Source organism: Rhinolophus sinicus, chromosome 17 (assembly GCF_057876585.1).
Source record: "Rhinolophus sinicus isolate RSI-liver-muscle chromosome 17, RSI-T2T, whole genome shotgun sequence".
In the NCBI taxonomy this organism is placed as follows: Eukaryota; Metazoa; Chordata; class Mammalia; order Chiroptera; family Rhinolophidae; genus Rhinolophus; species Rhinolophus sinicus.
The window spans coordinates 107,873,624-107,887,413 of NC_142517.1; the positions used below are offsets into that span (position 1 = coordinate 107,873,624).

The 13,790-nt window shown below is 40.9% G+C and overlaps 1 protein-coding gene across 1 annotated transcript in view; it reads left to right on the top strand.

The window, feature by feature from the left end:
* Nucleotides 1-2,533: 2,533 nt before the first annotated feature.
* Nucleotides 2,534-13,790, top strand: part of PCOLCE2 (procollagen C-endopeptidase enhancer 2) — a 72,711-nt gene continuing 61,454 nt past the window's right edge. The window contains exons 1-2 of the mRNA XM_019753573.3: nt 2,534-2,947; nt 3,960-4,068. Coding sequence (XP_019609132.2) covers nt 2,862-2,947; nt 3,960-4,068 — 195 coding nt within the window. The 5' untranslated portion in view covers nt 2,534-2,861. The remainder of the gene's footprint in view (nt 2,948-3,959; nt 4,069-13,790) is intronic.

Genomic DNA, 13,790 nt, shown 5'->3' on the forward strand with positions numbered 1-13,790 from the left:
TTTTACTTTCACAACATTATAATGTAAAAGATTACTTTTTTAAAAAGTATTGTAGGTCCTCTTCATTTTTCTCATGGGCTTCTGTTTAATATTTTGGTATTAAAAATCATTATTTTTTTGAAGGGACTTTTGGTCAGCAACCTTCTTTAGTTTCTTTCCTTCAGTTCACTGGAGTAACTCATTTAGGTCTTCATTGGTCAAAAGAACCCACCATTTCCCATTTCTTTCAACATCACCTACATCCATTTTATGAAATTCTGGATCTTTTACAAGATGAATACTGCACTATGGATTGAATGTGCATAGTATTTACATTGTATTTTCAGATGTTTACAAGGTTGGTGAATTAACCAGAGACCAACTAACAAAGATGTTGACATATTGGGCCCAGCTAGATGCTAATACTATGTAACAAGGAATGTTTCGGTGACGTAAAATTTTACAATTCAATTCTTCAATGAAGAATATTTTCAAATTTCATGACTGATACTCTGTGCAACCTGGTTGACTAGAGAGACTGGGTAATATATACTTTGGATGACAAGGATCATTTTACCTACCACTCTGCTTTTCTTCCGAGAATCTACAGACAGGGATTTCGTCCTCTCTACCTCTCCTCTTTCCTACTGCCTGAAGTTCTGGGGCTCCCTGCCCATGATATCAATTCTGCTTTGCTAAAATCCAGAAATGGGTCTCACAGAAGTGGACCTTATACACACCTTCAGAGTCCACTTGGGTCTGTCTCAATTTTAACACATTAAGCTTCTTAGGACATTTAAGGTTTATAATTTTGGTCAGAACTGTAGTTCCAAGTCAAATATGTGTTTCTAAGACCAAATAATATGGGTTTTAGTAAACTTTTAATATCACATGGTAACATCAATGTCTTTCTGTGAACATCAGTCTTGGAACCCTAACTCTTTAGTGAGAATATGAACTCAGTCATCAAAAAATTAAGAAAAGAAAATACTGTTGCATATTTTTATCCAAATAGTTTTCTATCCATTTAGGCAAGTTTAATACTTTGTTTTTTAATTTTAAATGATGAAAACTGAGATTAGTCTTAAGAATGAAGTATTTTTTGGCTATGATGACTTCAAATCATTACCAGAAAGTGAATTGAGCAATAGTTTTACTTTATTATTTAAAATAGGACTTTTAAATAAAATATCATCTAAAATGCTAATGCTATTGGATAGCATATTCTTGAAGTGTGTGCAAAATAAACAATCATTTATTTTGCTCTTTGCTGTTTTAAAGTACTTTTATTGGGTTGAGGGTGTATGTTTTAGGATATGAAGTAGTTTGCCAAATTCTGTAATCCTTTTTTTTAATGTCATCAAGGGTGTGGTGTCTTTAGAATTTTTTTATTAAGTTGCAGTTTTTTTCCTTCTCTTTTTCAAAAATAGTGAATTAGTATACGAGTACATCCGCCAGGGAAATTCTGGTTCCTACTATTGGCCCATGGGTTTCCCCACTATTAAAAGTCAGATTATTCCCTGTAGCTAGTTTTCATTTATTTCCTTGCCAGGAATGTTTATGTTCTTAACATTGTAAGCTCATTATTAGCAATGAAGTCTTGATAAGTATTAATTTAATGCTTCAGTATTTTGCTTAGAAAGTTGAACAACCCAAATGAGGCATCTAAATTCAGCTATATCCCACTTGCCATGGTGTGGTTGTTGAAAATCTCAATGAATCCATTCTGTTCTTGTTTTTCTTTTATTAATCCCTAGTTATTGGGAAACACTGAGCAAAATAAAAGATTTAAAATCATTTTTCTGTAATGAAATAAAGGAAAACCTTGATTCTACAAAGGTAGAATTACCTTAGAAAAACAAATTCTCTGAGTATCTTAACTCAACAATACCACAGAAAGAAACTGTTGGAAAAGATCTTTTAAGAACAGAGAGATGCCAACACAGAAATACTATTTTCAGAGTGTAACATGAGATGTGATGATTCTGGTTCTGTCTTCATTATTTGACATAGTTAATCACAATTCATTCACAAATCGCATTGCTAAATCCCCGCACAGAAACCATCTCCATTTTCTCACACACCAGAAAAGAATCTGCAGATAGATAGATAGATAGATAGATAGATAGATAGATAGATAGATGATAGATATTAAAGTAAGAGAATAAGAGCAGGAATGAAAGTATAATAGAATCTCTCTTCTATTTTCCTTTTTCTTGCCTTAGACGTGGGTGTTTGAAGGAAACAGAAATAAAGAAGGAACCCTACGTTTTCCGGCAACCAGCGAGCCCAACACTTTTTGTTTAAAAGCAACTAGGGACAAACACTCCCCAAAGCAAACCATGACCCCACCCTCACCCCGCAAATCGTCTGTGGATCACGGAGCCATGTCCTCTTGGGTACCACTTGACAGGGGGTTCCCCTTTCATCCTTCTCCCCACAGGCCCTGCAGGAGGGACGTGACCGGGCTGCAGGTCCCGGGGTGCCGGGGAGGAGACGCCCGCCCTCCCCAGGAAAGGAGGCGGCTCTGGCCCCGGAGCCAACCCCTCCCGCCACCAGAGAACAAACGGGATATTCAGCAGTGGCCTGTGGCTGCCAGGGCAACTCCTCAGGGGAAATTAAGCGTCGAGTCAGGCTGCACCGTAATCGCCTTTAAAAGCGCCCCCACCCTGCCTGCCGTGCACACCCAGATACCTGGGCTGCCCCTCACCCCGCGGTTGAGTGTGAATGTGAGTGTGTGTGTGAGAGAGAGAGAGAGAGAGAGAGAGAGAGAGCCGGGGCGTGCGGGTGCGAGCCGCGTGTGCCGGCCGGGTGAGTGCGAACCCGCGTGCGTCCGGGCGTGCGCGCCGGGCTGGGGGGCGCCCCCAGCGACCACACTGGCCATGAGGGGCGCAGGCACCTGGGCTGCGCTCTGCCTGCTGCTGACCACCGGCGCCCAGCTCTCGCGGCAGCAGTCCCCGGAGAGGAGGTAACGCGACCCCCGCGCGGGCTCCCTCCCTTCTTCCTTCCCTCCCTCGATCCCTGCAGCCTCGCCCGCTGCTTTACCCGATCCGCTTCCGGCGCGGGGGACCCAGCACGCGAGCCTGCGCTCATCGGGGCGCGGGCGCGGGCCGTTCCCTGCCCCCAGCACCGCGTCTGTCCTCGGGACTCCCTGTGACGCCCCAGCCCCGCCTGCGGGCTGGCCCCGCAACTGGCCGGGCTACCACGTGGCGGGGACAGAATCTGGCCTGCATCTTCCCTCCTGCAAGTTTATACAGGCGGAGGGAAGCGTCGGGCCCAGATATGTGGACTTTGGTTTACTTCTGTTTTCTTAACCTGAGTGAGACGTCAGCCTAGGGAAAAACTCGAGTCGCGAGGCGATCCGCGAGCGGCTCCGGGAAAGTTAACTCTTCGCCAACCTCGGAGCTGCCTCATGGCCCCAGCACCTGGGCTGCGGGACCCGCCCACGGCCAGTTTAGGCATCTCCTCTTCCACCTCCATCACGGTCAACCTCCCTTTTCCGCGGGAGGCTCTGCCAATGGCCAACGATTTTCAGAAAAGGGGAGGAGAACTAGGCATCTCAGCAAATCTGGGAAATTAAAATTAGTTTATGTTAACCAACTGCTTGTCTATCTTTTAAACCATGCACTTCACACAGCCTAGCTCTCGTCTCTCTCACTCCTGCCCGTTAAATTTTCCATTTACCATTTTTCTCCAAGATTTTACCAACCACGTGGAGCACTTAGTTGTATATGGATTGGATGGATGGATGGCTCGATGGATGGATGACACACCAATCTATGTTGTGTTATGATGGAGACAGATGGCAGCTGGACTGAACTTTGAATCAGTCTACAACTGGAATAATTCTAAGAGCTAGCAAACTTTCAAATCCCTTATGTGGTGCAGGCATTTATTAATCAATATTAACTTCACCTGTATTAATAGAACCTTTCTGAAACTGACATGTTTCAAATTCAATTTCCCCTTTTATTTCCCAGACCTGTTTTCACATGTGGTGGCGTTCTAACTGGAGAGTCTGGATTTATTGGCAGCCAAGGTTTTCCTGGAGTGTACCCTCCAAATAGCAAATGCACTTGGAAAATTACAGTAAGCATTTTTTAAAGGGGTATTCTCATCGAAGTGGGAATTGGAAACAGCGGAAGGCTGCTGCTTTTTCCCTCTGGTGTCAGGATTCGGGTTGGGGCAAATGCCTGAAATAGTGAAATGTTGGGTTTACCTCAAGAATTTTGGAGATTTTTATTAATAGAACCAGAGGTGTCCTGCGTTAGCGATTGGAAAGGGCACAAGATAATGCTTAAAGGAATAAATTCTTAAAGCAGATGTGTTTCTGAAAACCCAGCCTGACTCAGTTGAGTTTCATAGATTATAAATTGAGGCTATTTTCTGTCAAAGGCCTGTTGTAATGATTTTTAAAAGCTATCTGTTGCCTGCTTCTTGCATAAATGATTCCCAGTGGGGAATAGAAGATCACTTACCCCTGACTACTTTACACCAATTACAAAAAAAGGGGAGGAGGGGTGTGGAAATCTCAATGTCCTGACTCGAAAGCACAGCTCAAGACAATTTAAGAATAAGAATAACTGAAGGAGAGGGGCTAACTATCACACAAGGGCTAATATGGCATAGATTATGCTGAGTCAAGATAAGAGGTCAGATTTAGAGACAGCCAGCTTAAAAAAGGTCTGGATTTAGGGTCAGCTAGATCAAGTCATCTTTCCAGTCAGTGTGGCAGTGTCTTTTTGCTTCTTCAGTCTTTCGTTTTGGGGGAAGTTGTTTGGTAATTGAAAACGCTGGTTCACTGAGAGCTTCATTCAGTCGGATTGTGCCACCTACACATTATGATTTTTAAAAATAGCTACCTCTTGTTGAGCATTTACTGTATGCCAGACACTGTGCCAAGTAATGAACAAGCATAATCTCACTGAATCCTCAAAATCACCAAGAAAGTAACTATTATTATACCCATTTTATAGATAGGGAAGCTGAGGCCCAGACCAATTATATAACATGATTTAATCAAACATTTGGTGAGTCCAGCTTCATGTAAAGTGAAATCTGTTTTGCCATGAAGCATTCCCACCAAGAAGGTCATTTGACAGGCAGATATGAGGGGTCCCCTCCGTAACATAAACCTTGGCCCTTATATGCATGGATGCCTTACCATAAAATATCAACTATTTGATGAACTGGTATAGATTTCATTATGTTATTGCAGCACATGGGGCCAGGAGAGAATGAGCCATAGAAAATAGCTTTGAAATATTGATATTAGCATAAATGTGAAATAAGGCTTTGAAACAAACATAAAAGTAACCTGGTTTTCATGTTATATTTCATGTTCCAATTATAATCAAATATCTATAAGGTAAAAATGATCCAAGAAAATTAACAACTGGAGGCACCATGTGCCTAACAAGGAGAAATTCATAGCTGGCCACTTGTTCTGGGTATTCTGGGGAATTGTTGGTGTGACATCAAACTTTGATTGGGGGCGGGGGTGTCCAGGGAAGGTTTTCCTTGGTAAAGAAGTGGTGTGCTCCTGGAGAGTCCTAGATACCTCATTCTTAAGTGTGGGGGCAGGGGAAGTGTAATGGATGCTCCATCTGGATGCAATGTAAAGGTAAGTCATGTGGGCTCAGCAGTCACACGTCTCTCGATTCAAATTCTCATTCTGTCACTCAGGATTTATTTTCTTTAAACCTTAGGACTGTTGTGAAGATAAAACGACACAATACATGTGAAGCCCTTGGGCTCAGTAAATGGTAGCCATTGCTGTTTGAATTTTCATTATCCTCATTATTGCTGGAATTGAGTTGCCCTTCTTTCTGCCCCACAGACAATATGGCAGATCACTGCCACGCCCTCACCACAATGGCCAAGCTGGGCTTGGCATCAGCTCAAAACAACTCAGACTTTTACTGAACAATCTATATTGTCACGAGTATCTAGGAAGACCTTATTTCTGTGCTTGGGTTCTCCTGTAATCTTACTGGAGCGATTCTGTGTGAGTTAGGGCAAAGTCAGCTCCCAGTAACAGAGACCCAAAATAACAATAGCTCAAATAGAAGTTTGGTTCTCTCATATAAAGGAATCTGGAAGCAGGCAATCCAGGCATGGTGTGGCAGCCTCAAAATCCTTAGGCACCCAATGTCTTTCTCTCTTCCTGCTTTGCCACCCTTAGCATGCCAGCTCATTGTCCAGAATTACTGCTCAAATTCCAGCCATCATGTTCATGTTCCAGCCAACTGAAAGGAAGAGAAAAAGGGCATATGTCCGCCCTTTATGGCCATTGTGCAGAATTACATGCAACTTGCTCCTTACATTTCATTGACTGGTTCTTAGTTACATGGCTGTTTCTAGCAGCAAGGAGGCTGAGAAATTCAGGTCTTCTATCACTGTGGAAAGAAGGGAAAACAAGCAGACAACATGCAGTCTCTGTAACATATTTATGTGTGGTTCAGGCTTCCTGAAACAATGTTTATGAAATTGAGAAACAAATGCCAGGCTTTTTTGAACAAAAAGTTTTTAGAAATCATTAATGAAGAAGAAAGGACTGCACAATTTGCTTTTCTAGTTAAAAACTTTATAGTTTTAACTCTTAGCCAATTGAGTTTATTCTGTTTCAAGGGGCTGCGTCTTTTATGTTTGCATATAAGTAGCTCCTGAGAACTTCCAGAGGAGCCCAGCACTTTCTCTTGGTTTTAATTACAGCCACAGTAGAAAGTTCACAAAAGGCCTGGTGCTCTCAAGGTCTCAGTGTGACAACATCTTTATTTCTTTGTATTTCACATGGAATATCACTAATTTGCTTGTAAAAAAAAAAAAAGTATTCATGGTCCTGTGGCTTTTCAGAGTAGCAGAGGGAGCTCCTGAGTTCCTGTAGACCCTGTGGGGAGCTAAAAGGGAGAAGAACTGGTAGAGCTGAAGCTGGTAGCCCTGAGATCTTTCATTCATTCAACAAATGTGTGTTGAGTGCTGGATATTATTGGGGTTAACGCAACACACAGTGCAGCCAAGCTCCTGACCTCATACAGCTAGTTGGGGGAGACAGGCAAGTGCTGATAAATGCATCATAAGATGCAATAGCTATTACTTCATAGACATTAGGACAGCTATTATAAATAATAATGATAATAATAACAAGTGTTGACAAAGATGTGGAGAAATTGGAACCCTTGTACATTGCTTGTGGGAATGTAAAATGATACAACTCAAAAACAGGGTGGCACTGTCTTAAGAAATTAAACATAGAATTGCCAAATTCCACTTCTGGGTATGTACCCACAAGAAGGGAAAGTGGTGACTTGAATATATATATATATATATATATATATATATATATATATATATATATCTCCATGCTCATAGCGACATTATTCACAACAGGTAAAAGATGGAAGTAACCAAGTATCTGTCCACAGATGAATGGATAAACAAAATGTAGGATAGACATACAAAGAACATTATTCAGCCCTAAAAAATAAGGAAATTCTAACACATGCTACAACATGAATGAAGACATTCTGCTCAGTGAAAAACGTCAGTCACAAAACAACAAATGTTGTAGGATTCCACTTATATGAAGTTCCTAGAGTTGTCAAATCATAGAGACAGAAAGTAGAATGGTGGTGCCAGGGGCTGGAAGGGGGACACAGGGAGTGGTTGTTTAATGGGGACAGTTTCAGTTGGGAAGATGATAAAGCTCTAGAGATGGATGGTGGTGTGCGACAGTAAGAGTAAGCTTAATGCCACTGAACTGTGCACTTAAACATGGTTACAATGGTAAGCATTATGTTGTGTATATTTTACCACAATAAAAATATATTAAAAATACAATAAAACAAAGTGGTGGAATATTGTATAATTCCATTTACATGAGATGTTCAGAAAAGGAAAATCTGTAGAGATGGGAAGTAGATTAGTGGTTGCCTAGGGCAGGGGACACACAGGTATGGCGATTAACAGTAAATGGTCAGAGGAGTTTATTTGAAAGGATGGAAATGTTTTCAAACTGACTTATAGTGATGGTTGTACGACATGGCATACTTACTAAAAATCATTAAATTGTGCACGTGAAATGGGTGAGTTTTATAATATGTGAAATATACCTCAAGGAAGTTGTCATACACACACACACACTCACACACACACACCATAGTGGTGGATAGAGAGTGGTCGTGGTGCTGGTTTAGATGTGATCATCAGGGAAGGCCATTCTGAGGATGTGACATTTAAGCTAGGGCCGGAATGATGAGTCACTCACCATGTGAAAGTCTGGGGAGGAGCATTTTGGGCAGTGAGACTGGCAACTGCAATAGTCCTGAGGTGCACAGAAGCTTCATTTGTCTGAAGAACAACCAGGAGGTCAGTGTGTCTGGCACAGAAGGAGCAAGGGGGACAGTGGGAGAAGGTAAAGAGGTGAGCAAAGCCCCGCAGGCTGTAGTGAGGAGTTTGAATGTTACTCTGAGCAGGCATCCACTGGAGAATCTTAAGCAGAAGAATGAGTTTACAGCAGCCCCCCCTTATCCGCGAGGGACAGGATCCAAGGCCCCCAGTGGATGACTGAAACCGCGGATAGTACCGAACCCAGCACATGCTACGTTTTCTCCTATGCATACCTATGATAGTTTAATTTATAAGTTAGGCACAGTAAGAGATTAACAATAGCTAACAACAAAATAGAGCAATTATAACAATATACTGCAATAAAAGTTCTGTGAATGTGGTATTTCTCAAAATATCTTACTGTACTGTATGCACAGTGCAGTTACACTGGACAAAGGGATGACTCATATCCTGGGTGGAATGGAGTGAGATTTCATGACACTACTCAGAATCGCATGCAATTTAAAACTCATGAATTGTTCATTTCTGGAATTTTCATTTAATATTTTCAGACCACGGCTGACTGTGGATAACACAGACCATGGAAAGCATAACCATGGATAAGCAGGGAACTACTGTACCTGATTTTAAAAGCTCTCTCTGGCTGCTGTGTGGAGGATGAGTTGTAGGGAGTCCAGAATAGAAGCAGGGAGACCAATTCGGAAGCTAATGTGGTATCGGGAGAGAGAAGATGGTGGAGTGGACGAAGACGTAACAAAAGAGATGAAAAAACATGGAGTCTTCCACCTACAGGGATGTCTCCACAGTCGTGAATGCAGTGAGTGTCACCAGCCAGGAGGCCAATGCACCAGGCTCTGGACCCCTGCTTGGCAGCTGCTCCAGACAGCTCTGGGTTCTGGTGTAGCCTCATTCGGGGTGGTCAGGTAAAAGCTTTCCTAAAGCCAGTGCATCCAGTCTGTTTTCCTGCTTCTGCAGTCAGTAAACCAAGGATAGAGTGCCCACTGGACAATTCAATACCACTTTTATTAAGACATCACAGCGATGCCTCCATTGGGCAGGGTCTCAGCGTAGCCCTCAAATTTGAGTTCCTGTAGCTAGAGAGAAATATCCTGCCACTCACCGCTCACCCGCCTCCCTTTCATTTCTTCCAGAGTGGAGATATGTCCCAGCAAGGTGTCTTTCACCACAGATTCTTTTTATTAAACTCTATCTCATCAGTGGGGGAATGGGGAAATCTGATTTTAGCATCTGTATGCTTTGAGAAAGATGAATGCTACTTATCACAACCAAACTTTCTAGCCAATTGTATTGGACTTTCTGGTATGGAAGTACAGGGCGCAGATTGAAAATTTAGATTTGTTCTTAAATTATAGTACTTTAAAATTTTCCTAATGATTTCTTATGTCCTATATAATACGCTTTCTACAACGGGTATTTAAATGTAGATTAATTCAAGTTAAATTAAAATTCAGTTCCTTAGTTACACTAGCCACATTTCAAGTGCTCGGTAGCTACCTGTGGGTAGTGGTTACCATACAGGATAGTTGTAATATGAGTATTTCTGTCATCACAGAAACCTTGCTTTGGACAATGCTGTTTTAGAGAATGTCTGAGGTTAAGTTTTATTCATGTAAAGATGTGTTGAAGACGAAGGTGCCCCATGCTGCTTAGTTGCACTTCTGCTTTGCAAATGGGGAAGCTGATACTTCTTCATGGTTATTGGAGCCGTGACTGGAATCAAGCCTTTTGACTCAGCTGTATTTTTCTGGCCGCCAACTCTTGGTGACCTCATGTAGTCTTAGATTTTACTGATTAATTTTGCTGAGTATGTTCTCAAAAATGTATGGCTAGAGATTAAATCAGAGAGTTTGAGGGTAAAAAACTGTTAAATATTTTGTAATCCATGTCGGTGTGGAGGGTTTCTTGGTTTCCTGTGGAAGTTTGGGACTGTAAGCCAAGGGGTATCTGCATAAAACATCTAGTCTATATGTGTGGTGGGCGGGGAGGAGGGAAGTATGACCTGACAGCTAAGGTATATATAATCTTTTGGAAAAGGGGGGCGGGTCTTCTCCTGAGCAGCTTGGAGGGATGATAGGATTGGATTGAGGCAAAAGTCACCCTAACTGATTTAAGGATGAGAACCAATAACTCAATTAACATACCCAGCCCTGTGATATGAAATGAAATGCCTAGTACTGACATACAAACACCTGGATCCCTTTCTTGCAGTGGTCCTCCTGCTGGGTGCACATGCCCAGAGGGGCAAAGCTTTGTGCACCGTGTGCAGGAGACAGTGAGAGATTTCTGAGATCCCTGAAGGAGCCTGGGGAGAGTGGGTCATTGTCAGCAAGAACACAGCCAGTGTGAGGTAGTTCACTGCTACACAGGCAAGACACCGTTAGGAAGAGCCCACCAGGCACTTTGCTGGGTGCTGGACACACACAGATGAACACGAAGCCGATGTGAGCTTGGGGGCTGCCCCCAGGGTCTGAGGGGGAAGTGAGATGAAGCCCCACGGGCTTGCCTTCTGGTTCCACAGGCACCTCTGGCACAAAGATCACCATTCCATTAATGGTTTCACTATAAATTCATGGCATATTTACTTAGCATATGACCAATATTTCTTCTATTCTTTGGTCTTTTCATCCATAACTTGTTCATTTTAGAATCCCACAGTATTGATAATTTGACACTTTTTTTAAAAAAAAAGAAAAATAGCCACTAGTAGCAAAATAATAGATTGTGAAAGCAACTCTATTCAGAGTTTGACTTGGGCTACAAATGGCGTGGCCCACTGAGTAGGACTAGCGGAACCTTTGTTTATAACAATTATGCAAACTGGAGGAAGCTAGAAGTCTAGAACCTCTGTGAACTCCCCTCCAATAGGTATGTATGAATTGTTGTTTCAAATAGGTCCCCCAAGTTGAAACTAAATATCACTTCTGAATGTGCTATGCACTTGCTGTTATTATCAGACAGAGATAGCAATTGTTACACAGAGATCTATGGAAATGATTTTGTTCTTAGATTTAAAGCTGGGCATAATTTACAAAACAGTTTTTAAAATGAGGTAATCTATGTATGGGGTCCCATTGTTACAAATCATTATTGAAATTACAAGGTATTTATTTATTATTTATATCCCTTTTTTTTCCAAAAGAAATTTAAGGTACAGAAATTGGAAAGCCAATTATTGAAGGTTTCAGTTATTATTTTCAGCATAAACCGGGCTTGGGAAAAATCAGCAAACATTTGAGCAATTTAAAATTTGATATTTATTCAGGTCTTTTAACGCTGAAGTAAATAATGTGGAGGGGTCAGAAAGTCACAGACTTTTGCCAGAAATGGGAGGATAATTATAACAATGAATAGAATCAGTGCCATTTAAGCTTTTCAGCTTGTGGCAAATTTTTCCTTATTTAGCTAGTTCATGCAGAAGAAAAAAAGCACAAATTATCATATATAGATCTTTGGGTTCCCCAGGTAATGCACGTATTATCAGTTTTTTTTAATAGATGCTTTTACTTTTTTTTTTTAAACCGCAATTACTTTTTTTTTTTTTTTTTTTTAAAGATTTTATTGGGGAAGGGGAACAGGACTTTTTATTGGGGAACAGTGTGTACTTCCAGAACTTTCTTGCAAGTCAAGTTGTTGTCCTTTCAATCTTAGTTGTGGAGGGTGCCGTTCATCTTCAAGTTGTTGTCCTTTCAGTCTTAGTTGTGGAGGGCACAGCTCAGCTCCAGATCCAGTTGCCATTGCTAATTGCAGGGGACACAGCCCACCATCCCTTGAGGGACTCTAGGAATCAAACCGGCAACCTTGTGGTTGAGAGCCCACTGGCCCATGTGGGAATCGAACTGGCAGCCTTCGAGTTAGGAGTATGGAGCTTCAACCACCTGAGCCACCGGGCCGGCCCCATGTACTATCATTTTGATGGCTACCTATTTTTTCTATTCAGCTGGAATTAAATATACTAGTTATTCTATAGATCCTGGATCTATATAATAATGTATGGTACCTTCAAATATATTGTATCATTTTATTCATTCACATCCCATTCAGTGAGATTGGTGGGATACTTATTGCTATGCCTATTTCATAAGTGGGGAAACTGAGGTCTAAAGAACTTGTATTTTGCCAAATATTATCATGCTTGCAAATGGTATGAAAAGACTAGCATAAAATTTCTGAGTAGGTGATACGAATGCACTATTATGCATTTATTTAGTAAATAAATATTCACTCAACACTTATTGAGCACCTACTGTGTACTAAGCGTTAGGTTGGGCCCGGGAGGGTGAGGGTGAGGGCAAAAAGACCAGGCATAGTTTCTGTCCTCAGGGAGTTTATAAACTGGTAAGGAGTACTTAGACAAGCAAATCGGTAGCAGTTATGTGTGTCAATACATAATACACAAAGCTGTATGTAGTTTTAAGTATTGATAATTTGAAATAAAGGCTTATTTACATTTATTTAACTTATTAAAGATCTTAGAGTGTTTAAGATGAAAATATTTATTGCCTCATGCAAAGAGAAAAAGATGTTATGACCCACTTTACATCTATGCTACTCTAAAACTTGGGAACTAGTTCCTATGTCCTATGTTTAATTTCACAGAGCTGTTTAGCACATACCTTGATATTTCCAAATTTCCCTGGTAAACAATTATGTGAAAGCACTCCTGCACCATTCCTTGGGGTAACTTTGTTACTAATGTGTGCTAAAGTCATCATACTGAATCCATGTTCCAGAAGCCTGATGAAATTTAGAACACATGCTGCCAAAGCCAGCACAAGTGTGATTAAATTTAAATCACATTCACATTTAGTTTAAAGAAAGAGATTTAAAATATGATTGGGATTTATATCTTCACAATAACCTTCCAATGGCTTCATGAAAAGGAATTCATCAGTGATGAGGCATAGGTTTGTGTGAAAACTGAAACATATGGTGGTGTTCTAGTAAGACAGTGCTAGGTATATAATTTGAGAAAACAAATAGTGAATTTAGACAGGAACTCAATATTTAAGTCACTTAATTATACCTAAGGGTATAGCAAGGGATTCTAAAATCACTGTAACTATTATTTGCTTGGCATAACCACAGCAGGAGAGATAGGGGAATGGAATTTTGGCATTAAATACATATTTCCTGGCTTTAAACTACATGTAGGATTTAGAATTATATAGGGACTTAAATCCCATCTTAACTATGGGTTTTTTGTGTGTGTTAATGTACCTATGCATTGTGGGATGAGGCTGGGTTATTTCAGCTGCCAGAATAGTAATTTAACTCAATGCTTGTGTTAATATTATTTACATCTGTTTCCTTAGTAAAGAGGAATATAATTACCAGAGAATGTCTGCATACCCAGGCTTGATGTCAGTAGAATAGGATAGGAGCAATATAGCTGTTTTTTGTTTATTTTGTTAATAGAGTATAATTAATAGAGTATAATTCAG